The sequence below is a fragment of the Stegostoma tigrinum genome, chromosome 12 (genome assembly GCF_030684315.1).
Source record: "Stegostoma tigrinum isolate sSteTig4 chromosome 12, sSteTig4.hap1, whole genome shotgun sequence".
Taxonomy (NCBI): Eukaryota; Metazoa; Chordata; class Chondrichthyes; order Orectolobiformes; family Stegostomatidae; genus Stegostoma; species Stegostoma tigrinum.
Window position 1 is genome coordinate 79111900 of NC_081365.1, and position 26747 is coordinate 79138646.

The following is a 26747-nucleotide window of genomic DNA, read 5'->3' on the forward strand; positions in this document are numbered from 1 at the left end:
TGCTAAGCAAAGTTGTGATTTGTAGAGGGGTAAATGATTACTCAACGACCAGGGCACTTTGCCTTTCATAAAACCAACAACCTACCTGCACCTTGTCTTCTTTAAACACCCCGTCAATGAGGAGATAGGTCCAGAACACTGGCCATTCACATTCAATGTTCTCAAACAGTTGCAGTTCAGCAGAGTCATAATGCAATCTGTTAGGGTCCTGAAGGTAAATACAAAGCTTTAATTTAAAAAAATCTTGTTCATCTGTTAATGCCATCATTTTCAAAGGATTGAGAAAAATGGAGAGAGACACAAAGAATGGGAAGGTTTCACAAGGATACATTTTTATATCAAAACAATTTAAAGTGAGCTTGAATCATTTTTGTATTTTTCATGAAAGAGTGTCAAAACTCGAGCAGCATACAGATGGCATTAGCAAGGCCCAGCTGCAGAGCAAAGCTGTATAAAACAGCTTAAACCAAAGGGTTTTCACGTAACATGTAACAGAATGAGGGCATAGCTTCTGTACACACTCAAAACTCATGCTAATCATCACACAGCCACAGTTAAATAGGTAGCAACATAACTCTGGACATTCATTAAGACTGTAGCTAAATCACACATGATGTTTGATAGTGCATTTACTCAACAATTGGCCGGTGAAGAATTTACCAATATCTACCTCTCTTGGAGTTTTATAACCATCTCTCAGAAACCGACAGCATCCATACCGCCCCTGTATAACAGAAAGAAGTTGTCACAGAGCAAGTTTACTTTCTTGTGCAAATAGCTGGACAACACAATGCTGAAATGGGTCCCTATTGCGCACTAATGCAGTTTCTTGAGTGTTGTCGGAGCTGCACTCATCCAGGCAAGTGGGGAGAATTCCATCACACTCCTGGCTTGTGCCTCGTAGATGGCAGTCAGGTTTTGGAGAGTCAGGAGTGGAGTTACTCGCCGAAGTATTCCTCACCTCTGACCTGCTCGTGGCCAGTGTTTGTGTGGTGAGTCCAGTTGAGTTTCTGGTCAATGGTAAACCCCCCCCAGGATGTTGACAGCGAAGGATTTGGTGATGGAAACATCATTAATTGTTAAAGGGAGATGGTTAGGAACACTGGAAGCAGAGGAGCCATTCAACTCCTTGAGTCTGCTCCACCATTCTAGATCTAGCCCATTGTATTTGCTATACTCAATAGTCTTCTTTACACTGGAGAGACAGTGTGGGAGACCACTCTGTGGAACATCCCCCCCACCCCTGTCGATAGGAATGGCCCTGACCTCCCAGTTGTTTTACCATTTCGCATTGCTCTCACACTAACATTCCTGTACTGGGTCTGCTCCAACGTCCCATTGAAACACAACGCAAGCTTGAGAAACAAGACAGGGTGGCAAGGTGGCTCAGTGGTTAGCACTGCTCCCTCACAGCATTAGGGTTCAATTCCACCCTCGGGTGACTGTCTGTGTGGAGTTTGCACATTCTCTCCGTGTCTGCGTGGGTTTTCTCCGGGTGCTCCAGTTTCCTCCCACAGTCCAAAGATGTGCAGGTTAGGGTGGATTGGCCATGCTAAATTGCCCAAAGTGTTCAAGGATGTGTAGTTAGGTGGGCTACAGGAGGATAACTTGTTGGGCCAAAACGGCCTGTTTCCACACTATAGGAATTCTGTAAATCAAGACCTCATTTTCCACTTAGGCACTTTACAGCCTCAAGTGTGGAATATCAAGTTCCACAAACTCGGAAAACGATCTCTGTTCTCCACTTTTCTCCCATCAAGTGTCTTGATGGGATGGGTTTGCTCTCAGATGGACCTATTATTCATCGCAATCATTAACGCTTATTTTGCATCTCTAACCCTCTTTGCTCCTTGTTTGTCAACAGCATGAGTAAACATTAATTTCCGGCTCCCTTCAGTTCTGATTACCCCTAATCTATGTGCCTTAAATTTTGTTTCCTAATCTCCTGTATTGGACATTATCAAAAACCTTCTGAAAACCCAAAATAGACTATATCCACTGGCTGCCCCTTATTTGATATTGCCTATAATGTCCTCAAAAAATCCCTATCAGGCTTGCTAAATAGGATTTGGATTCATAATTCCATGAAGATACCGTTTGATCACACAACTATTTCGTAAATACCCAGTAATCATATCCTTTACAATAGGGAAAAAAATACTATAATCTATCACTTATCTCAGGCTATCAGGTCAATAGTTCCCTGGTTTCTCTCTCCCTCCTTTCTGAAACAGCAGGATTATATTTGCAACCTCCCGGTCTGCAGGCTCCATTGCAGAATGTACAGATGTTTGAAAGATGATCACCAATAAGCCCCCTCTCCCTGTAACCATCTCTACAAACACACCAGGCTGAAAGTCAAAACGTCCTGGAGACTCGTCAATTTTCAGTCCCTTTATTTTCTCCACTATTATTGTTTGGCTATTGCTAAATTTCTTTCATTTCCACACTCTCACTAGACCTTTGAACCTTAAGTATTTCAGGGAGACATGTTCCGTCTTCCTCAGTGAAGACAAACACCAAGTATTTACTAAAGTTCTCTGCCATGTCTACATTTCCCATTATAATCTCTCCTGTCTCTGCCTGTGATTGGCTCACACTTGTCTTTACCAACGTTCCCTTACTTCGTAACTATAGAAGCATTTCCGATCAGTTTCATGTCTCTTGATATTTTGCCCATATTTTCAATTTCTCCGCCACCCTTGGGTGAACTCTAAAATTTTCCCGAATTGCAAGGGTCACAGCTTTTTTTGGCAACTTTATTAGCCTCCTCTTTTGATCTGATATCATATTTAGCTTCTGTTGTTGGCCATGTGTCTCTTCCATATTCGGTTGGGGATTCTTGCTTTAAAGGAACTTTTTCTTTCCAAACCTAGGGTTAAATACTAACCATTACCTATTTGCTGTCAAACTGTTTAGTATATTTTTCCAGTATCCCACAACCAACCTCCTCCTTGTACCTTCATAAATACCCTTGATCAGATCAAAAACTCAGATTGAACTAAATGTTTTTCAAATAAAACTAAAAATTATCTTGTCGGAGATAGTCAATGTGTGGTGTGAATGTTACTTGCCACTTGTCAGGATACTATCCAGATCTTGTTGTATTGGAACATGGACTACTTCAGTATCTGAGGAGTCACGAATGGTGCTCAGCATTGTGCAATCATCGGTGAACATTCCCACTTCTGACCTTATGATGGAGGAAAGGTCATTGATGAAGCAGCTGAAGATAGTTGGGCCTAAGACAGTACCCTCAGGAACTCCTGCAGAGATGTCCTGCAGCTGAGATGATGGACCTCCAACAACCACAACTATCTTCCAACGTACCAGGTATGACTCCAACCAGCGGAGAATTTGCCCCCTGATACCTATAGATTCCAGTTTTGCCAAGGCTCCTTGATGCCATGCTCAGTAAAATGCATACATAATAGCGAATTTTGAGAAGATTTGTAGCCCAGGTTGAGGTTCTGGATGTGAGTTTGCTTGCTGAGCTGGAAGGTTAGTTTTCAGACGTTTCGTCACCATTCTAGGTAACATCATCAGTGAGCCTCCGACGAAGCGCTGGTGTTATGTCCCGCTTTCTAACCCAAGGAAACCTAACCAGATAAATAGAAAGCGGGACATAACACCAGCGCTTCGTCGGAGGCTCACTGATGATGTTACCTAGAATGGTGATGAAACGTCTGAAAACTAACCTTCCAGCTCAGCGAGCAAACTCACATCCACAATGCATACATGACATCGAGGGCTGTCACTCTCACCTCACCTCTGGAATTCAGCTGTTTTGTCCATGTTTGAATCAAGGCTGTAATGAGATCAGGAGCTGAGTGGCCCTGGCGGAACCCAAACTAGTCGTCACTGAGCAGGTTATTGCTGAGAAGGTGCTGCTTGATGGCACTGTTGATGAGACCTTCCATCACTTTACTGATGCTTGGAAATGGGATGATGGGGCTGTAATTGGCCGGGTTGGATTTGTCCTGCTTTTTGCATGCCAAACATATTTGGGAAATTCTCCACATTGTCGGGTAGATGCCAGTGTTGTAACTGTACTGGAGCAGCTTGGCACGGGGAGCGGCAAGTTCTGGAGCACAAGTCTTCAGTGCTATTGCCAGAATGTTGTCAGAGCCCACAGCCTTTGCAGTATCCAGTGCCTCCAACCATTTCTTGATATCACGTGGAGTGAATCGTTTTGGCTGAAGACTGGTATCTGTGATGCTGAGGACCACTGGGAGAGGTTGAGATGGATCATCCACTTGGCACTTCTGGCTGAAGATTGCTGCAAATGCTTCAGCCTCATCTTTTGCACTGATGTGCTGGGCTCTTGCATCATTGAGGATGCGATATTCGTGGACCTTCTCCTCCAATGAGTTGTTTAATTGTCCACCACCATTCACTACTGGATGTGGCAGGACTGCAGAGCTTGGATCTGATCTGTTGGTTGTGGGATCACTTAGCTCTGTCTATCACTTGCTGCTTATACTGTTTGACAAGTAGTCCTGTTTGGTAGCTTCACCAAGTCAACATCTCATCTTTAAGTCTGCCGATTACTACTTCTGGCACATCCTCCTCCATTCTCCATTGAAGTCAGAGTGAAATGTAACCAATCACACGGCTGACCACCAGTTTCAGGGATTTCTGTATTTGGATCCCTAACTCTCACCCTCTGCTCCCAGCTTCTCGCTACTAAAACAGACATTGCACCTTTCTTGCAAAGAGATAACCGAGCTCCATTTACCTTGGTGTTCCTCACTCAGTTGGCCCACCAACGCCCCTTCAGTGGCTTTCTCCTCCTTATCCCCCATTATTTACTGGCATGCACACACGACGTCTCTGTTCTGTCCCCAAACTTATTCATAAATACAGCAAAAAGCTGAAGAGCTGTCTGGACACCAGCAATCACATGCTGTTAACTGAAGCACATATGGCGATAAATTTCACTGTCGATTACAATAAGCGTTCAGAATATGGAGTTTTGGTCTCAATTTTGTTATGCTTGTGTGTGATTACAAAAGATGCTTGAAGTTTGGACCCAGCTGATAAGCTTTTAGAAGAAAGAGACGCAGATACAGATCAGGAATACCTTACTGAAACACCTAGGGACTGATAGCTTTTCAGATGAAAGGACATTTTCAGGTAGCAGATAAAGGTTTGTTTGGACGCATTCAAATCCTTTGTCTGGGCTGAACCGGAACAGTCCTGTAGTTCAGGCCATTTGAGGGGGGAGAAAGGAATTTCACTTTTGGATCCACCTGGGTCTGTCTTGGTCAAATGAATTTCCTTTTTCCCCCAGAAGGTCAGCATTTGGGTTCATTTTCAAAAAGACCTTCGGTTTTGGTTTTCAGGTATGCCTTCAAAAAGAAAAAACGATGAGTTTTGGTTTTCAAAACTTAGAAGTAAGGAGAAAGTTTACCTAGAGAGCTGCTGCCTTCCAGCCTCCTGCGATGAACTAATTAACTCAAGTCTGTCTACTTATAGAGAGGGCGAGAGCGCGAGAGAGAGAGAGAGAGAGAGCGAGCGAGCGCGAGAGAGAGAGAGAGACCGAGCGCGCGCAAGAGAGAGAGAGACAGCGCGAGAGACAGCGCTAGAGAGAGAACTAGGGAAGGCCAGGAATCTACATTGGGAGAAGAGGTGCCTAGCTCCAGAACAGATGGCAAGGAAGTATCTATGTATGACCAGCATGTGCGTAGCATGTGAAATTCTCAGTGATACCAGTACTTGGACCAGGAGGTCATAATGTTGGGGGCATACAATACACTCCTTCCACCACGGTTACAATCTCTTCCAATCTTTTCCATCAGGACAAAGATACAAAAGCTTAAAACACACTGGCCAACAGCTTCTTCCCTGCTGTTATTAGACTTCTGAATGGACCTCTCAAATTTCAAACATAATGTTGATATTGTTCTGTGCGTGCCTTCTCTGCAGCCGTAACTTTGCGTTTCTCACTCTGTTCTATTACCCAAATGCACTTTGTATGGTACGATCTGCCTACACTGTATGCAAAACAAGACTTTTCACTGTACCTAGGTACACATGGCAATAATAAATCAAATCAACATTGGGATGAGCATGACAAAAAGCCTACTGGGAGTGAAGGACACAGCAAAAAAAAAACCCAAAAAATACCATCGACTGGGCGAAGTCTATTGGATTTCAATTTAATCCTGAAGTCTAGCTGCTTATGTCCCTAGCCCTGGTTCTTAAACAGATTTTGTTCTCTAAATAATTCTGGTCCATCAAATAAGTAATAACAATAAGTAATCGGGCTCGTCCAATATTCTCATCACTGGGATCAAATAATGTCCATGTCAGCGCCTATGTTCTTACTAATTCCCCATCCCAAGGCAACTCTCTGACTGCAATTTGATGTGGTTTTCATTAACTGCCTTATATATGCAACCTTGTTAAATGTCCACAGAGACGACATCCGTAGAAAGTCCCTCATCTACACCACCTATTATATGCTGACTAAGCTGCAGATAGACTCCTCAAGTAGTCAGTATTAGGTAAACATAGAAAACAGGTGCAGGGGAACGCCATTCATCCCTTCAAACCTGCCCCACCATTCCAATCATTGCGTGGTTGATCGTGCAATCTCAGTACCCCACTCCCACTTTGTCTCCATACCCCTCAATCCCTTTAGCTGCAAAGGCTACGTCCAGCTCCCTCTTGAATATTTCTAAAGAACTCGCCCCAGCAGCTTCCTGTGGGAGAGAATTCCACAGATTCACAACTCTCTAGGTGACGAAATTCCTCCTCATCTCAGTCCTGAATGGCTTACCCCTTATTCTTAGACTGGTACGCTTTGTTCTGAACTTCCCCCAACATCGGGAACATTCTTCCCGCATCTAGCCTGTCCAGTCCCATCAGGATTTTATATGTTTCTAAGAGAACGCCCATATCATTCTTCTGTAGTAAAGTTGTCTCATTGCACTGGACAGCACACATAGTTTATTTTTTAAAAAGCCTACCTGTAATTTTGTAATTATTTCATTCTTTGTGATATTTACAAGATCAATATCATCCACAGCAAAAGCTGGGTAGGAAATAATGGAGAGAAGTCCTGCATCAATCTCTTTAGATGTTGACGCTCTAGGTAACATAGAAAGAAGAATGGACTGAAACAGAAAGAGAACAATGCCAAACAATTAAATAAGAACCACTCGCTTGGAGTCTGGGTCGATCAATAAAACAGCAGTGCTGCGATCAAATCATTCAGTCTCAATAATCTCTCTCACATTCTTTCAGTCTCTCTCACTCTCTCTCACCTGGCAAAGCTGGACTTCATCAGGAAGAACATGAATCACCGACTTGGGACCTCCACGGGCACCAAACAAATCCAGTTCATCAATTGCCTCTAGAGCTGCCTGCAGCAGTTGGGAATAATCTGTTTACAACTAAAGTACAAACAGCCTGCACCCAAAGCATTGCTCATTAAACAACAGTTAGCGAAACAGGAAACCCCGGCCTCACAGTGCATAGGCTCTTTTCAGCACTGCACAGATAGAGCACTACTGTGGCATTTCTTAGCTCTCTGCCCAGCTGTGAGTTAATGGCAGGGTTCATTACCATTAATACAAACAGGAAAACATTGGAAAAGGTACAGTGTACCAGAAACAATAGCGACTGCTTCTTACAGTTTAAAGCATAACAGAACACAGACACAGAAAAAGAAATCTCTCAGCTTTGGATATGAACAAACGATGACAAGGAGGAGTTTGTTTACGGGAATCAGAAGTTTTCAGATCTAGAAGGCAGATAAAGAGACGAACTGTTCCTGAAGGAAAGAGGCACGGCAGCCATAGTCTGAAGTATAGAAGGTGGCCATTCAACCCATCACACTCAAGGGCAGCACGGTGACTCAGTGGTTAGCACTGCTGCCTCACGGCACCAGGGACCTGGGTTCGATTCCTGCCCCGGGCAACTGTCTGCATGCTGTTTGCACATTCTCCCCGTGTCGGTGTGGGTTTCTCCTGGATGTTGCACTTTCCTCTCAGAGTCCAAAGACATGCAGGATAGGATAGATAGGACACAATAAATTGCTCAGTGTCCAGGGACGTGCAGGCTGGGTGGGTTGGCCATGGATTCTGATTCGGTCTATACTGGCTCTCCAAATATCTCACTGTGTTGCTTCCCCCAACTTTCTCTCTGTAATCCTGCTGCACATCCAGATCCTGAACCTGCCGTGGCCACACTCACAGGTAGTATGCTCACTCCATCACAATGAGTTTTCTCCTCATGTCACCATCATTTCTTCACCCTGTTCCATCTTATTCTCAATTCATCCGCCCAGTGGGTACAATGCAGCAATGCGCGTGCTTTGCAAATGAACAGCAGCTTAAACCAGTCAGACTTTTGTACTGCACCATCTGTGTGTCCTGGCAACTACTCAAGATAGTAGTGCACCCTGAACTAGGAAGTCCCAGAAACACTATTAGCCCAGCCAAGGGTAATGAGGAGGAGTTTTCCCAGGTCCAACAGCAGTCTGGCTGAAGCCTGTACATCAGCTTGAAAGGGCTATCATTACAGCCTCAGGAAGACAGTGGTTTGGTGGTAATGTCACTGGAATGAAGGCTCAATTCATTCTCCCAGGATGTCAGTTCAAATCCACCAAAACTTCTGGTAGAATTCAGATCTCAGTGATTAAAACTGGAATTGAAAGCTAGTCTCAGGGATGGTGATCGTGGCAATGATCATCAATTGTTGTAAAAATCCACCTGGTTCACTAATGTAAATCTGGCCCACACTCTGCTTTGTACAAATGGTTTAGCTCCAATGAATGACCACTTCCACTTGGTAAATCCCCAGTGTATAAAGCGTGACATCATTGGTAGGTCCGAGAGTTTCCCAGTGCAGCGTTCTACACAGACTGAGGTGACCTTACAATGGGGGCCTACTGTTTAGGGATTAACTAACCAGGCCCCCTGCCGCTGGCAGCCCGAGGAAGAGTCAGGCAGGTGGGGGCGGTTCAAGATAGCGGCAGCAGCAGAGGAGGCAGCGTCTGGGCTCCTCGGACCAGGTCTCATCCACCCACCTGCTTTTTCTTTATTCTTTATCTTCCTCTCTCTCATCTTTTTCCCCCCAAGTTTTTAAAGTTATTAGACTGAGGACTGGTGTGGGTGGTCAGCTGCTTGCAAAGCCAGTCAAACCACATGTGGAAACCCACGCCCCCGCCCCCGCACTGACCTATTGCAATGTAATGTTTATCCGACTGTAATGTTTATCCTTTTAACTACAGGCCTTATTTTCTCATACTAGAAATCATTGTAAAGTAACCTAACTTTTTAAAATTTATTTATTTACTTTGTGTCTAAGATTTGCACCTAGATACTTTGCAATGGTGTCATGAGGGGCAACATTGTAAATTTTTCACTGTACGCCTGCACTTCAGTACACACATCTGTTTGTAATTCTATTCATACCATCCTGAGCACTGAGCTGGATCAGGAGCTAAAGTCCTGGTTTTACTGGCCTGTTCCTTTCCTATTAACAGAAACATGAAGAGGAATACAGTGCGCGTACACGACCCTTCAAGACTGTTCTTGCACGTGATATGGCTGTGGCCTCAGTCCTGCATTCCCCCTCCTCTGTCTCAGAAAAATTATCGACAAAGGTTAGCCATGGCTCACCCCAGCCTTGTAGCAGCAAATGCCCACCACAACAACACATGGCACTTTCTTCAAAGAGAGAGGCTTTGTGAGGAGCTCGACCGAACAGCTGGTGTTCCACAAATGAGAAGCAACACGAGGTTTGGGGATGTGAGACCACTATAAATAGGAGGCTTCACGATGGTGTCACATCCTTCCTCAGCTACATCAGAAATCAGATCGTGTCTACGTTCTCAGCAGCTGGCAAGGTTCAGGAAATCTTCCGGCCAGACAAAGCTGGTGCTGCATTACATGCAATGACACGTGCTGACATGTGACAACAGGCACGCTAACATGGCCTGCATGTTTGGCAAAGGGACGGGAGGATCTATAAATACATCGAAATGGGGCGCACGCATCGTCAAGTGATCATTCATTTCGCAACAGAAACAAATATAGCTGCCAAAGGACAGCGAGCTGAACAGGTTGTTGTGAATGTCCGAATATGAAGCCAGTTACTCTCATTCTGAGATAATTGCAAATGCTCATGCCAGTTCAACACAAAGCCATTTTAAGTTGCTTTAGATTTCCCGGTTGATGTGAATAATGCAAGATCACTTCCTCTCCCACAGGCAGTCACATCATGTCTTATATCATGGCAATGAGACGTAGCACACCATTTCAAGTTAAATATGTTCTTTTTTTGAAAAGGAATCATTATTAATTGTTAATATTGTTGCACTTGTTAATTACCTTTGCCATGCCCACAGAACTTGCATTCAGCTCTGCTATTCCCTGGTTCGTTTTGTCACCACGTTCCCACATGCCATAGTCCTGAAGTCAAAAAGGAGAGACCACAAACAGTAACTCACAGCCTGATTCGCACTGACACCCCCCCGACCCCATGCCCATGCGCCCCCCCGACCCCAGCCCACACTCCAGCTGAACCCGCGCCCATGCCCATGCTCCGCCCAAAGCCACACACTCCCCCCAACCCAACGCATATACTCCCCCCCCAACTGATCTCACCCCACATTCTCCCACCAACCCCACACGCCCACCTGACCCTGCATCCATGCTCCGCCAACCCCGCACTTGCACTCCCCCACAACTCCATGCTCACCCCGACCCTACGTCCACACACCCAACTGACATTGTGCCCATTTCCTAACCTTGAAGAGGTGGCACTCTGTCTCTCTAATGTTGGTGTGCTCTCTTGAGGAGTGTAAAACTAGGGGGTCACCCTTACTCAGGGTCACATTTAAAAAAGAAGTGTCACCCATTTAGAATTAAAGGGGTTACGGGAGCAGAGGGACCTGGGTGTCTATATGCACAGATCATTGAAGGTGACAGGCCTGGTGGAAACAGCAGTAAATAAAGCTTACAGTGTCCTTGGCTTTACCAGTCGGGGAATAGAGGGGTATGAGCAGGAAGATGATGTTGAACTTGTTAGACCCCAGCTGGAAAACTGTTTACAGCTCTGGATGCCCCATTATCAGAAAGATGTGAATGCATTGGAGAGAGTGATTTATAAGAATGATTCCGGGGATGAGAAACATTAGTAATGAGGATCAATTGAAGCAGCTGGGGCTGCTCTCCTGGGAGAGAAGCAGGCTGAGAAGAGATCTGATAGAGGTTTTCAAAATCATGAGCAGGGCCAGAAGCTGTTCCCACTTGTAAAAAGAACAAAACTGAGACAGCATAGATTTAAAGTGACGTGCAAAAGAAACAAGGATTCATTGACATCAACAGTGTGCAGAGATATGGGGAAAAAGCAGGAAATTGGCTCAGGGGAATAGTACAGCTGTATGGGGCAAATGGGTTCCTTCCACATTGTAATAATTCTGTGATTTATGATAGAGATGAGAAGTTTATTTTGTCATGAATCTTTGGAACGTTCTTGATCATAGGATCCCTACAGTGTGGAAACTGGCCATTTGACCCATCGAGGCCAAAAGAACAAAAGAGAAGTGTAACACAAGAACAAGTCCTTCGGCCCTCCAAGTTTGTGCTGATCATCATGCACTGACTAAACTAAAACACATTTTTTCTGCCCTTACTTGGTCCATATCCCTCTATTCCCTCCCAATTCATGTAACCATCCAGATGCCTCTTAAATGTCACCAATGTGCCGGCTTCCACCACCTCCTCTGGCAGTGCTTTCCAGGCTCCTACCACACTCTGGGTGAAAAACTTCCCTCACACATCTCCTTTAAACATTTTGTCCTCTCACCTTGACTCTGTGCCCCACCCCCCACCCACGTAATTGAAACTTCCACCCTGGGAAAAAGCCTCTGACTATACCCTATCTATCCCTCTCATAATTCTGTAGACCTCTATCTGGTCTCCTCGCAGCCGCTGTCGTTCCAGTGAAAAAAATCCTGTCTTTTTACCCTTTCCTCACAGCCAATGTCCTTGAGATCGGGAAACATCTTGGTGAACCTTCCCTGCACTTTCTCCAAGGCTTCCACGTCCTTCCGGTAATGTGGCAATCAAAACTGCACAAAGTACTCAAAATGCGGCCTAACAAAGGTTTTATGAAGCTGCAACATGTTTTGCCAACTCTTGTACTCCATGTTCCAGCTGATGAAGGCAGCATGCCATATGTCTTCATAAATCCTTTGGTCACCTGTGTTGCCACTTTTAGGGAACTGTGGACCTGCACGCTCAGATCTGTCTGTATGTTAATGTTCCTAAGGGTGCTGCCACTTACAGTACAATTCGCACCGAAATTTGATCCTCCCAAATGCATCATCTTGCATTTGTCTAGATTAAATTCCATCTGCCATTTCTGTGCCCAAGTCACCAATCTATCTATATCCTGTTGTATCCTTTCACAATCGTCTGCACTATCAGCAACTCCACCAACCTTTGTGTCATCTGCAAAGTTACTAATCAGACCACCCACATTTTCCTCCAGATCATTTACATATCTACGAACATTACAGGACCCAAGATTGATCCCTGTGGAACACCACCAGTTACTGGTCTCCACTCTGAAAAACACTCCGCCACTGCTACCCTCTTGTGTTTTGTATCCATCTAGCCAGCCCACCCCAAATCCCATGTGATTATAGATTTTGTACCATTCTGCCACGTGGGACTTTAACAAATGCCATACTAAAGTCCATATAAACTACATCCACAGCTCTTCCCTTATCAATCATCTGTGTTACCTCTTCAAAAAATTTGATTCGGTTGGTGTGACATGACTTTCACTGTACAAAACCATGCTGTCGTTAATTAGTTCATTTTATTTCAAATGTGTACATATTCTGTCCCTCAGTATCTTCTCCAAGAGCTTCCCCATTACAGATGTCAGACACACCAGCCTGTAATTTCCTCCTTTATCCCTGCTTCCTTCCTTAAACCAGGGAACAACATTGACTAATCCCCAGTCCGCTGGAAACTCACCTGTGGTCAAGGAGGATGTGAAGATATCTGGTAATGCACCTGTTGTTTCTTCCCTTGCCGCTTGTAGCAACCTGGGATAGATTCCATCTGGCCCTGGGGACTTGTCTACCTTAATGCAATTTAGGATACCCAAAACATCTGCCTTTAATATACTGACATTCTCTTGAGTATTCACACATGCATTCCTTTGAACAGCATTCCACCTGTACCTACTCCACTACCCTATCCCTGTGACACTGCATAACCCATGGCTAATCTACCTCACCTACACAACCCTGGACACTACAGCCAATTTAGCAATGGCCAATCCACTCTAACCTGCACATCTTCGTTTTGTGGAAGGAAACTGGAGCACCAAGAATCAACCCACGCAGACACAGGGAGAACGTGCAAACTCTACACAGTCACCCACCCAAGGATGGAATCTAACCTGGCTCCCTGGTGCTGTGAGGCAACAGTGCTAGGATGTTGCCAGGCTTGGAGGGTTTAAACTGTAGAGAGAGGCTGAATAGACTTGGACTATTTTTCCTGGAGCATCAGACGCTGAAGGGTGACCTTACGGAGGTTTATAAAATCATGAGGGGCATGGATAGGGTAAAAGAAACAACGCTTTTTCCCCCAGGAATAATGTAGGATATCTGTTCAGCATGGCCATGCTGTACAGCTCTATGACTGAGTGGGATGTGGAGATTATTGTTGAGCATTCATTTTGGTTGTGAACTGAATGGCCTGTTTCACCATTTTTAAGTTGAGTGAAGCTGGCTGGACCAGCATTTTTTGCCGTCCCTAGTTGCCCTTAAGAAGTTGGTGGTGAGCTCCCTTGAATTGTAGCAGTCCCACAATGCCCTTGGGGTGGAAATTCCAGGACTTTAACCCAGCGACCGTGAAGGAACGGCATATATTTCCAATTCAGGATGGGGAGTGACTTGGAGGGGAACTTGCAGGCGGATGGTGTTCCCATATATCTGCTGCCCTTGTTGTTCTAAATGGAAGTGGTTAAGGGTTTGTAAGGTGCTGTTTGAGGATCTTTGGTGAGTTTCTGCAGTACATCTTGCAGACAGTACAAACCGCTGCGACTGAGCGTCGGTGGTGGAGGGAGTGGATGCTTGTGGATGTGGTTCCAATCAAGCGGCCTGCTTTGTCCTGGATCGTGTCAAGCTTCTTGAGAGCTGTTGGAGCTGCTCTCATCCAGGAAAGTGGGGAGTATAGCTGGGTCTGAAATCATATATAGGCCAGACTAGGCGAGGACCACTGATTTTCTTCCCTGGGGAGTGGTACCATTTGAACAGCTCTCTCATGGGCTCATGTGGCTTTTCGATGGCCTATGCCTCTTGTGAGCAAGTATACAGATTTAAGACTGCCATTCAGATCATTTTAGTTGATCTCTTCCAAGATGTTATTACAGAGCTATACAGTAGCTGGCTCTTGAACCAGGGCCTCCTATTTTAGTGGTAAGGACACTACCACATGATTGGCTTAACTGTACAGCTATTTTAAATGTACTTATTGTATTTAAAATATTCTCCCTATGGTGTATATTCTCCCCCAAGATTTCTTGTCTCAGAAATGATGTCCACCAGAATGTGTGTTCATGCTAAGTGATGAGTATTGAACTGCTTTCCTTACGAGCTGGGTTTGCCAAGTTATGCGTTGAATGTTGGAACTGGTCAGAGGGACTGAAGGGCCATTCATTCCTGTGTAAAGACAATGGCGTTTTTGAGATGGCTCATACACCACTCTCTGCCAACATGGGCCAGACACTATGTTGGCAAGTCTTAGTAACCACAACGTGAGTGCTAGTCAGGGGAAAGCTTTGTTACAGTATAGTAGGCATCTCGCTGGCTCTCCTTCCCACAGAATGAAGCTCCTGCCCAGCCCCAGCAGCTGCAAACCCTTCGCCTCGCAATGTCCTGCCCCTGTTATCACTATGTACGGATCTGAATGTGTTAATCTCCCTGCTCATCTCCCCGAATGTCTCCGGGTGAAAGAAAGGGTGTAGACTGAACTGCTTACTGCTTGCCAGTGATCATATAAACTTGTGTAGGAGTAGGCTGCTCAGCCCCTTGAGACTGCCCTAGCATTCTGGAAGATCATGGCTGATCCGCCTGCTCCGAGTTCCGTCGGAATGGCCAATATAATTCCCAATAACCTTCTGCACCCTGAATTTTCAAGGATCTTACGAGGCTCCTCCTCACAAAGGTTCAAAGTCTCTCTTCCACAAGCCTCTGGTAGCAAAAGACTCAGTGATCAGCATAGAGTCATAGAGACATGCAGCATGGAAACCCTTTGGTTCAACTCATCCAGGCCGAACAGATCTCCATGATAAATCTGTGATGCTGGATGAACACAGTAGGCCAAGCAGCATCTTAGGAGCACAAAAGCTGATGTTTCGGGCCTAGACCCCTCATTCTTCACTATCCTGTCTACTTGGGACTCCACTTTCAAGGAACAATGAACCTGCACTCTAAGGTCTCTTTGTTCATGTGATGAAGGGTCCAGGCCCGAAACGTCAGCTTTTATGCTCCTAAGATGCTGTTTGTCCTCCTGTGTTTATCCAGCTTCACACTTTGTTATCTTGGATTCTCCAGCATCTGCAGTTTCCATCATCTCCTTGATAAATGTAGTCCTTTTGGTGACCATTTGGCTCAAGTCCCTCTAAACCCTTCTTATTCATGTACACATCCAGATGCCTTTTAAATGCTGTAATTGTACCAGCTTCCGGAACTTCCTCTGGCAGCTCATTCCATACATGCAACACCCTCTGTGTGAAAAAAGTTGCCCCTTAGGTCCCTTTTCAATCTTTCTCCTCCCACCTGAAATCTATACCCTCTAGGTGTGGACTCCCCCACCCCAGGGAAAAGACCTTGTCTCTTTACCCTATCCATGCCCCTCATGATCTTATAAACCTCTATATGGTCATCCCTCAACCTTCGACACTCCAGGGAAAATAGCCCCAGCCTATTCAGCCTCTCCCTCTAGCTCAAACCCACCAACTCTAGCAGCATCCTCGTAAATCTTTTCTGAACTTCCCAGTTTCATAACATCCTTCCTACAGCAGGGAGACCAGAATTGAATGCAATATTCCAAAAGTGGCCCGACCAATGTCCTGTACAGCTACAACATGACCTTCCAACTCCTGTACTCAATACACTGACCAATAAAGGCAAGCATATCAAACGCCTTCTTCACTATCCTGTCTATTTGGGCCTCCACTTTCAAGGAACAATAAACCTGCACTCCAAGGTCTCTTTGTTCAACAACACTCCCCAGGTCCTTACCATTAAGTCCTGCCCTGATTTGCCTTTCCAAAACGCAGTACTCCACATTTATCTAAGTTAACCTCCATCCACCACTCCTCAGCCCATTGGCCCATCTTATCAAGGTCCCATTGTACTCCGAGGTCACCTTCCTCACTGTCCACTACGTCTGCAAAGCAACACTAAAACTTCAGAGGGAAGCGGGGAGGCAGTGATGAGGTGTACTGATGAAATCCAAGTTGACACATGAAATACAATACTGTCCTTGGATGACATTGCTGAAGGGAAACGTGGGTGCGAGAAGAGTTGGGCAAGATTCAGGGTAGGATCCTTAGTGTAATACTAGTCACAAATTCCAGACAATCTGTACTGACTACAAAACACAGCCACAACAATGTTTTTCTTTTTAAAACTTTACATATTGGTCTTCATGGTAGAGGATGGTAGAAACATCACAGAACCAATGGTAAATCAGGAAATGAAAGTACGGAAGGAAACTGCGGAAGGAAATTGGAACTTAGCAAATTTAATTCCTTTATTCGATAGCCAGAGACTTTTCCCCAGGGCAGGATTGACTGCCATGAGGGGTCATAGTTTTAAGGTGTTAGGAGGAAGGTATAGAGGAGACGTCAGAGGGAGGTTCTTCACCCAGAGAGTTGTGAGCGCATGGAATAGTTTACCAGTGGTAGTCGTGGAAGCAGAGTCATTAGTGACATTTAAGCAACTGCTGGATATGCACATGGACAGCAGTGAATTGAGGGGAATGTAGGTTAGGTTATTTTATTCTTGGATTAGGATTATTCCACGGCACAACATCGTGGGCTGAAGGGCCTGTACTGTGCTGCACTTTTCTATGTTCTATGTTCTATATCACTTTGTACTCCTGCTTCTCAAAGGTGGAAGCTTTTCTATTTAGATGGCCAATTAAGTGAGAAGTGGATGATCACTTGATGGAGGCGTATACATATGGGAAACAAAACAAGTAGGGATTTGTAGTTTGTGCAGGATGAACTGAAATCAAACACTGCCAGAAAAATTATATGACTGGGCTCTGTCGAAGCACCATTTTTACCGGGGGTATTTAACACCGAAGTAACAATGATCATGATCCGGAAATCTGGGCTCTGGAGTAGAATGAATCTTCTTACTTCAAGTCTGATTTGTATTTTTAAATCGTATGTGTGAAGAAGGTATGGATATAGTTTGGATTTCATTTTTCAGTTCTGAGAATCATAGAATCCCTACAGTGTGGAACCAGGCCATTCAGCCCATCGAGTCCACACTGATTGAGTCTCCCCAAGAACATTCCATCCAGACCCACCTTGTCCTTGCAACCCTACATACCCCATGGCTAACCCACCCAGCCTGCATGTTCCTACACACTACGGGCAATTTAGTGTGGCCAATCCACCTCACCTGCACACTGCTGGGCTGCAGGAGGAAACTGAAGCACCCGGAGGAATCCCAGGTGGGATGGTGGGGGAGGGGTGGGGCAATGGTGGAAGATGCACAAACCCCACACAGACAGTCGTCCGAGGGTGGAATCAAACTTTGGTCCCTGGCGCTGTGAGGCAGCAGTGCTAACCTCTGAGCCACGGTGCCGCCTCATGGTGGCCAGGTTGTCTGAGGTCTTGTTTACATGCACCTCAATGAGGCGAACACACCAAAACTCTTGAGGTGAATAGTGCAGAGCAATAGGAGCAAGAGTAGATGGAAGGGGTGGGATGGGTGGAATTGTCTGTTGCCTAGCAGCAGGAGTGTAGTATCACAGACAGATAGAACCATGCAAAGGGTCAGACAGTATGTGCATGTTCAGTCAGAACAAAAAGCTGCTGTTAGTCTTAGCAATCCCCAAGCAATCAGGGCTGGGAAGAAGTTCTGAGTGGCTTAAGAGGAAAGCAGCCAGAAACAGAAACTGCTGGAAGCTGAGCGTATGGAAAACCATGTATTTGCTCTGAAATTGTTTAGACATCAGTAAGAGAAAGCCCGAGAAAGTAAGTTCCGTCAGGCCAAGTGAACATGGAACTTTAAAACTGGAGACAGAATGACTCTTCCCTGAAGTTTGACTATCTGTATAGGTAACAAAATGTGAAGCTGGATGAACACAGCAGGCCAAGCAGCATCTCAGGAGCACAAAAGCTGACGTTTTAGGCCTAGACCCTTCATCAGAGCTCATCTATCTCTATAGGTGGCATTTTGTTTAAAAGGGTTTAACCCTTATGGCTAATATTTGAAGCAAGACTGTTTCAAGTCATCTGGGTGTAGTGTATATAAATATTTCTTTTTCTGTGTATAACCGTTGGCTTTTTTTGATGTTAAGAATACATTGACAGCCTCTTGGGAATAATGTTCAGTGATTGGCCATCATGGTGAACAAAGCAAAAACAAAACTCACCCTCTATCAAGCAGCGTTTCACGCTGGGGTCTAACTCATCCCCATTTACCATCAGCCAGGATCATAACAGGGCATAAGAGGGGGAAACTGGCAAAGAGGTAACTTTGAATACAATTACAGTCCCATAAGCCTACCGACATTCCCACCAACAGACCGAACAGCAATCACAGCCAGCAGCCATTGTTGGGTTGCATTGTCCCCAAGCCCAGAGGTGTTTCAGACAATTCTCTGCCCTATCAATGCCATTGCTCATTTAATGAGCTAGGTCAGACACACTGGGTCAAACTGCCAGCTCCTGCACCATAACACATCTCAGATTCCCAGGTCGGCTCAGCAGCATGCCTGTGTCGAATAGTGTCACGCTGCACAAGTATCCGACAACGGAGCCGTTGTCAGAGATGTTGCATCCCAAAACACAGCCCACATAAAGGGACAACAGGTCAAATTCTCTTGCGTTTCTGATCTCACTGTCTACAAGTACTCACAGCTACTTTGTAGGCAGCCTCAATATAAAATACAAGGTTCTGTATGAATGACACTTCATCGAGGGTGAAAATGATGCGTAACCCTACGGAAAAGTGAACAAAAGCTGAATTAGTGCCAAATTCACATCACACGGTTCACAGACTTCCAGAGCAACACACAGTTGCACATGTAACCCACTGATACAGAGAACACTACTTTCTTTTGGCAAAGAAGGGCCCTTGAATGTGACTCCTGTCCAAAACAGTTAGGTTAGAGTTTCAGGAACTAATCCTCATCAACAATTTGGTAGAAGAGATTATAGTCACATAACAATAAGCAGAGTCCTTAAACACAGAGGACACCAATTTAAAGTGATAGCTAAGGCAGCCAGAGATGATATAAGCAGCACCCTCCTCAGACCAGAAGCTGTTAGTTTATAAATACAAAGGGTGTACATTCATTTGTGGGATGTCAATGATACAGGGGAGGTTATCCGTAAGAACGAGCACCAGGAGTAAGCCACTCAGCCCCGCGATCCTGCTCCACCATTTGATACAATCATGACTACTCTCATCTCAGCCTCAACTCCACTTTCCTGGCCGCTCTCTACAACCTCTCACTGATTGAAAACCTGTCTCCTCTTCAGGTTTACCCAATGTTGCAGCATCTGCTGTACTCTGGGGCCAGGAATTCCACACACTCGCTACCCCTTGAGAGAAGTAATTTCTCCTCATCTCCGTTTTCAATCTGCCGGCCCTATCCTAAAACAATGGACTTTCTGTTCTAAAGATAACATCCTCTCCACATCGACTTGGTCTCTAGTGTCTTATGGATCTCGGTGGGAACTCCTTTCATTCTTGTAAAGTCCAGCCGATCCCAGATCTCTGTGATCAACCCTGGCCCCCTCCCCGCAAAGCCAGTTCCCTCAGCCGCTCACCGCAATAACCCCACAAGGGAGTTGTGTGTGTCCAATGAGCAGGTACACTTCACTGAACGTCATGCATACAAATTCCTGACACATCCCATTGACAGTAACACCATTCAGCTACAAAGCACCAGAACAAACAAAGCAAGAGAAGAGCATTAGGCCTTGCAACTTCTCTCCCCGTCAAAATTAATCTTTCGCAACATGGAAAGGTCCTTACCTGAGGCTGTCATTTGGGCCAAAAATAAGAGATAGAGGGACGTAGCATCCACCTGGAGATGGCCCCATTCATCATCAGCGACTACTGTACCACAAGTGGAGGTGTTGTACTTGGCATGGAGGGAGTCCTTTGTGCTCTGCGTTCGCTTAAACTTTTCCACTTTTTCCACCTGGATTGAAACAAATAACAAAGGAATCAATGCCTGAAATGTCAAATGCAGAAACTGCTCTCTGACAGGTCACACTATTTTTGAATTCCTATCCCAAACTCAGGGTTGGAGATGCAACAACAGGCTGCATTGACATAGCACCCGCTAACATGGTAAAACATTCAAACGTGCTTTGCAGGATAAATTTAGACGGTTCCTGGCCCATGATTTTATTTAAACCCCCTCAAGCACAGTCTACACTCCCTTCTGTCTTGTGGAGTTATGGTACAAAATACCGGTGTGCTTTGTGTGAATTGAGACATTTGCTAGAATACCGTTAAGATATTACCCAGCTGGATGACGAAGAATTCAAGTACGGGGGTTTAGTTCCTCATGATAGGCAAGTGCTTTCGCTGTTTCCCTCTGCACTTGAAATGTGTTCCATGATAAATCAAGCTGCCTCCTTTTATTTTCCCTTTCCTAGTTCCCATCAGCACCAAGACATGCCAACAGTCCATTGGAAGAATCCCAATAAACCCCATGAGGATCCCAGTGATTCATTTATTTTTTTAAACTACACTTAGCCATGATAACAATGAATATCAGAGCAGACTCAACCAGCTGAATGGCCTCCTGTTTTGTGACTGTACCAGATTCCCCGACCAGAAGATAAAGGAGAAAGAGGTGGGCTGAATAACCTACATTTGCACATACATCTTATGGTATTAGGATCACTGTAGAGTTATTGCACAAGAGGCCATTCAGCCATCAAGTCTGTTCTTTCTCACTGCATGACCTGCACAGTTAGCTCCACGCTCCATCCTATTCTCACAGACCTTCACATCTTATTTGTTTCAGATATTCTTGGAATTCATTTTTGAAAGGTTCAACTGAACCTGCCTCCTCACACTCAGACAGTACATTTCAGATTAACCAGTGATAACAGTTTTTCCCCTGCTATTCTGTTGACAGGTTTAACACGGCGATCAAACCTCCCCAAGCCTTTCTTCCTGATGGAAAGTAGTCCCACATTTTGAATCTTAACATGTCTCTCCTCATTGCAACCAGCTCAAATGAATCATCTCTAAAGGTTTTGCCTCATCCCTAAATTGTAAAGTCCAGAATCCCATGTGCCTTTTAAACCACTTTCTCATCAAACAAATGGAAGTGATACCAAGCAGCAAATTCATGACACAATTACCAAGAGGTTAAAAAAAGCTACTGTGGTAATGGACAACATCACTACCCAAATTTGCACAAATTGGCCTTCTTTGCTATCGGACATTGGTTTAATTCCTGTTTACTGTCACTGTATTTATGAATTAATCCTTTACCTTAAATACAGTACTTATGGAACACTGTGTTTAACTAACTAGAGGTTGTAGGGATTGTGGGGTGCCTTACAGCAATAAGAAGCAGGCAAGAGTTTCTGAAGTGCATCAGGAAAATTCTCTAAAAATGTTTCCGGTCCAATGGGGCAGGGGACATGGCTGGATCTGTTTTCTGAAGATGAAGTGGGCCAAGTGGATCAAGGTTCAACAGGGGGCCATTTAGGGAACAGCCATCATGACGTCATGGACTTCAGCAAGGCATTTGATAAGGTTCCCCACGGCAGGCTCATTCATAAAGTCAGGAAGTATAGGAGACAGGGTGATTTGGCTGTCTGGATTCAGAATTGGTTGGCTGACAGGAGGCAGAGAGTGGCTGTAAATGGTAAATATTCTGCCTGGAGATCAGTGCTGAGTGGTGTCCCGCAGGGCTCTGTTCTTGGGCCTCTGCTCTTTGTAGTTTTTATAAATGACTTGGATGAGGAGGTTGAGGGGTGGGTTAGCATGTTTGCTGATGACACAAAGGTTGGCAGTGCCGTTGATAGTATCGAGGGCTATTGCAGGCTTCAGCGAGACAGTGACAGAATGCAGAGCTGGGCTGAGAATAGTTTTGGTGGTGCAGGTGAGGGGGAAGGGCAGGACAAACAGATCCAGAGCTCTCAAAGTGATGAAATATAGAGACAGGTGGAGCAGGTAAAGAAAGGAACACGGTTACAAAGACAGCTGAGCAACAGGAAACCCAGAGTGATGTGATGAGTGGTTGCTTTTGGACTGTGGAAAATTTTATGGTAGGGTTTTACAAGGCCCACTGCTTTTCTTGAGATATGTTATTACTGAGCCAGACTTCAGCAGGTAGGATGCAAGTCTCAAAATTTCAGAAACTTTGACAAAGTGTGCACAACATTCAGAAAAATTGTGAACTCTGAGGAGTGACAGGTCAGAAACACTTTACGGAAACAGGTAGACAAGTAACTGATGCAATTTAATGCCAAGAAGTATGAAGTGATATATTTTGAAAGGAAGAAAAAGGGACATGCAATATAAAATGAAACAGTACCATTCTAAGCAGTGTTCAGGAGCAGAGGGGTCTGTGGGCATTAAATATTGAAGATGGCAAGACAGGTTTCAAAGTGTTCAGTAAAGCATATGGGCTCTATACATCCTCATATCCACATTGCCATTTATCCTATAGGCTCCCACTTTGAAAGCACTTGTGACACAATTGATCAAATGTGCTTAGGAAGTCCACGTAACACCATACCAACCACTTTATCCTCATCAACACTCTGTTACAACCTCTAGTTAGTTAAACACAATGTTCCATAAGTACTGTATTTAAGGTAAAGGATTAATTCATAAATACAGTGACAGTAAACAGGAATTAAACCAATGTCCAATAGCAAAGAAGGCCAATAACATACACAATGTTACTCCTCAATTAATCAAAATAATGTCTCATTGTCACATCAGACTCGAAATGTTAACTTTGTTTCAGTCTCCATGGATGTCTGCCAGAATCTGCCAAATTTCTTCAGCATTTTCTTTTTACTTATTTAATCAATTGTTGGCAGAGGCTAGAACCAGCCAAGATTTGCAAGCAAGTTGAAAATCATCACCAGAATGTTGGTGTTTTATTTGGAATTTCCAAAACATATAAAGGTAATGTACCTGACGCATCATGCACTGAAGGAGCCCTCTCATTAGCTTCACAACGCTCTGTGGAAATAAATAAAACACAGTACTGAACTCTGCTGATCTGGTTCACCAGTTCACATGAAGCAAGCACTCATATTCTCGTCAATAACTGACCAGGAGGGAATCCAGTATCAGTGCATGGGGCCAAAGTGGGATGAGGAATCACCAGAAAGGCACCAGCACTGAATGGGTTAATTGGAGCAGGCATTCAGAACTGAGAATTAGAGCTGGACATTTGGAAGCAAAATCGGAAAGTAATTTCTCGCAAAGGTCCGACTCCCACTCTCTGGAGCAAATGTGAGCAGATGGTTACTTCGTCAGCAATAAAACTGTTCATCAAAACTGCTGCGATTAACTCAATTCAAATCATTTTGGAGAGAAAAGCATATTTTTAAATTGAGATTATTCAGATTTCCTTTTAGTGCAAAGTATTTAAAGTATGTATATTAATTATTATTTAAATAGGGGGTTAGCTGATTAAATATTGACAAAATTATTTGTTGAGTTGTCTCAAACATCGGACAGACAGCTAAATGGGGTTAAAGTATGGATTAGCCACGATCTAACTAGCTAAATGTTTTCTCCTGAACCTCTGACCATGCTTCATCACAAAAGATGATTAAAGCAATAAGTGAGCACAATGACTGATAAGTAAAGCTTTGTGTAAATATTAAAATTGTAAATGTTATTGCTACAGGTTATGGTTGGAAATCAGAGAACCTGCAAAATGGTTATATTACGGCCTCTTGAATTTGCCAATTAAATATCTATCACAGTTCTAGCTGACAGTTTGAAAATGGCATGAATTGACAGCCACTGTGACCGGCTGTCTCCAAATCGCTCAGTAGCCACGGACGCGACACTGCTACGTGGTCTGCTTTTAAACAGAAAGGAAGGGGAACAAAACGGCACTCTGTTAGTATTTTGGAAATAAGCCTCTGACAGACCTGTTCAAGTTCGTAGGCTTTAGCCTTGTCTTCATCTTGGTCAGCATTCTTACGGTATGCCAATCCCAGGCCCCACGTCGCAAGGATACTGTATACGTTATCTCGCACCCAAGCATCTCTCTGATCTATACTGGCTGGCAGCAGTCCTGTAACAGGGTTCTGACAACAAACACTGATGGTGAGGACAACTCAAATGACAACCCCACTATCCGTCTTCCTCCGATAACGCTCCAGTTCGTCTGATCCATCCAAATATTGGCTTAAAATAGTCACTGCATTAAATGCCAATTGATAATCAGTTGGTACTGACATGCATTAAGTTCTAAAGAGCTGAACAGTTTCCACCAGATTAATAGCATAACTTGGCAGCGCACAGCTGGAGTATTGCTGAAACTGAGATGTCTTTCCAAAGATTTTTGTCCTGCAAATGTCAGGGCTAATGCAAGAATGCCAAATTTTGGGCTGGTCCCAACCACAGTCATTTATGCAGCAGGAGAAAAGAGTGGTTGGCTGCATTCTCCAGAACAACATCTCAGTCAATGAGCTCGAGCAAGCAAGAAGCATTCTCAAGCAGCATCGTGCTCTCCACAAACAACAGAAGTATTCTCAAGCCTTGTGCCTTTCTGGAACTTGGGAAACCGGTTTCATCCATCGAGTACGGCTGCTCCCTAAGCAATAGCTCAGGTAGAGCTCAGCATACTCCTCCCATTCGACTATGAGAGACTACAGCTCCCAACCCCACCTCAGAGACATTAATTTACAAGACAAAAACTTCTCTTTCTGAAGTCTGGGACAAAGAATAGAGGATTGTTCCATTTGCTCAGGGCCCAGAGAGTACCCTCTGCCCCTTTGTACCCGGTTCAGTGCCTCGTTTCAGTCAGGGTGGGACAAAGGAGTGCAGAGGGTATTCGTGTCCAGGATAATTAACAACATCTAACAAGGTCACAACCCCCTGGCCAGAATCAGGTTTTAGAGCTCCCACTAGTTTTACACAAAGCATCACCATAGCAACGCACCCATAACAATGTGATGGAGTTACATTTTCTACTCTTTCATGGGAATGTGGGCATTGTCAGTAACCATCACCAACAATTCTTTAACCAAGTGCCTTGCTAGGGTCATTTCAGAGGACAGTTAAGAATCAACCATATCACTGTTGGTCTGGAGTTACATGTAGGCCAGACCTGGTAAGGACAGCAGATCTTTCCTAATGGACATTAATGAAGCTGATGGGTTCTTACGACATTACATCTCTTTCCCCCTTTCTCATAGCACTGCACATGTTTTCTTGTCAGATAATGATCCAGTTCCTTCTATACAGCTTTGGTTGAACTTACCTCCTTCACACTCTCAGACTGTACATTCCAGACCCTGACCACTAGCTGCATGAGTAGATTTCTCCTTGCCATTGTTTTTTTGCCAACTACCTTAAACCCATGCCCCTGATTCACAATCCCTTTAAGGATGGGAACAGTTTCTCCCTTTGTACTCATCCAGTCCCCTCAGGATTTTGAGCATCAGTTGTGTTCTAACACAGTCTCAACTTCTCCAATCTATCCACATGACTGATAGGACCATTCCCATGAACGTCATGAACCAGAGAGCCTTGACAGAGTGTACAAACAACATCTGAAACCCAACAAGAGAAGCCAGCTCCCGATCTGGAACGTCAGCTTTCCTGCTCCTCTGAAGCTGCCTGGCCTGCTGTGTTCATCCAGCTCCACACTGTTACCTCTGAAACCCAACAAGCTTGGCTCGGTGACGGCAGACACAGGGTCGTGGTAGGAGACCTGTGTGACTGAAGCTAATGGTGTACCCCAGGGATCAGTGCTGCATCCCTTATTGTTCGATACGTCCTCAATCAACTTGATGAGAACGTGGAGGGGGTGCTAAGTAAGTCTGCAGATGATGAACAAAGACTGGCCGAGTAAGGAGGTAGGTGTGAAGTTCAGGAAGATTGGTCAGATCGGTGGCAGACGGATTTAACCCTGCTAAGTGTGAAGTGGTGTACTTTGGAAGAATGGACAAGGCGAGAGGAGAGAATTAGAAGCTCAGAGGAACAGAGGGATGTCGGGATGTAAGATCTTAGAGTAGATTTGTAGCTCATGTTGCGGCTGGTCAACTCACTGAGCTGGTTCATTGTTGTGTAGACGTTTCGTCACCCTGCTGGGTAACACCCTCAGTGCAGCATCATTGTGTTTTCCAACACCAAGATCCTGGGACAAGCAAAGCAGAGACAGGCAAGGGAATTCCTAGAGGCCTGGTTCTCTGCGAAGAAAGCCATCATCAAACACATATCGACCCCATGTACAATCAACTGAGAAGGAAAACCAGCAGTGAGGTAATCCAGCTCAATGGACTCC

At 44.7% G+C, this 26747-nt stretch overlaps 1 protein-coding gene across 2 annotated transcripts in view; it reads right to left on the minus strand.

Annotated features, from left to right (window-relative positions):
• The window catches only part of LOC125457171 (phosphorylase b kinase regulatory subunit alpha, liver isoform-like), a 109674-nt gene that overhangs the window by 78185 nt on the left and 4742 nt on the right, over nt 1–26747 (minus strand). For both annotated transcript variants that reach the window (XM_059650494.1, XM_048541025.2), the window contains exons 2-10: nt 24385–24543; nt 23411–23458; nt 20267–20435; nt 19142–19224; nt 10344–10424; nt 7272–7370; nt 6975–7121; nt 671–724; nt 86–208 (exon numbers count right to left, since the gene is read on the minus strand). In XM_059650494.1, coding sequence (XP_059506477.1) covers nt 86–208; nt 671–724; nt 6975–7121; nt 7272–7370; nt 10344–10424; nt 19142–19224; nt 20267–20435; nt 23411–23458; nt 24385–24543 — 963 coding nt within the window. The remainder of the gene's footprint in view (nt 1–85; nt 209–670; nt 725–6974; nt 7122–7271; nt 7371–10343; nt 10425–19141; nt 19225–20266; nt 20436–23410; nt 23459–24384; nt 24544–26747) is intronic.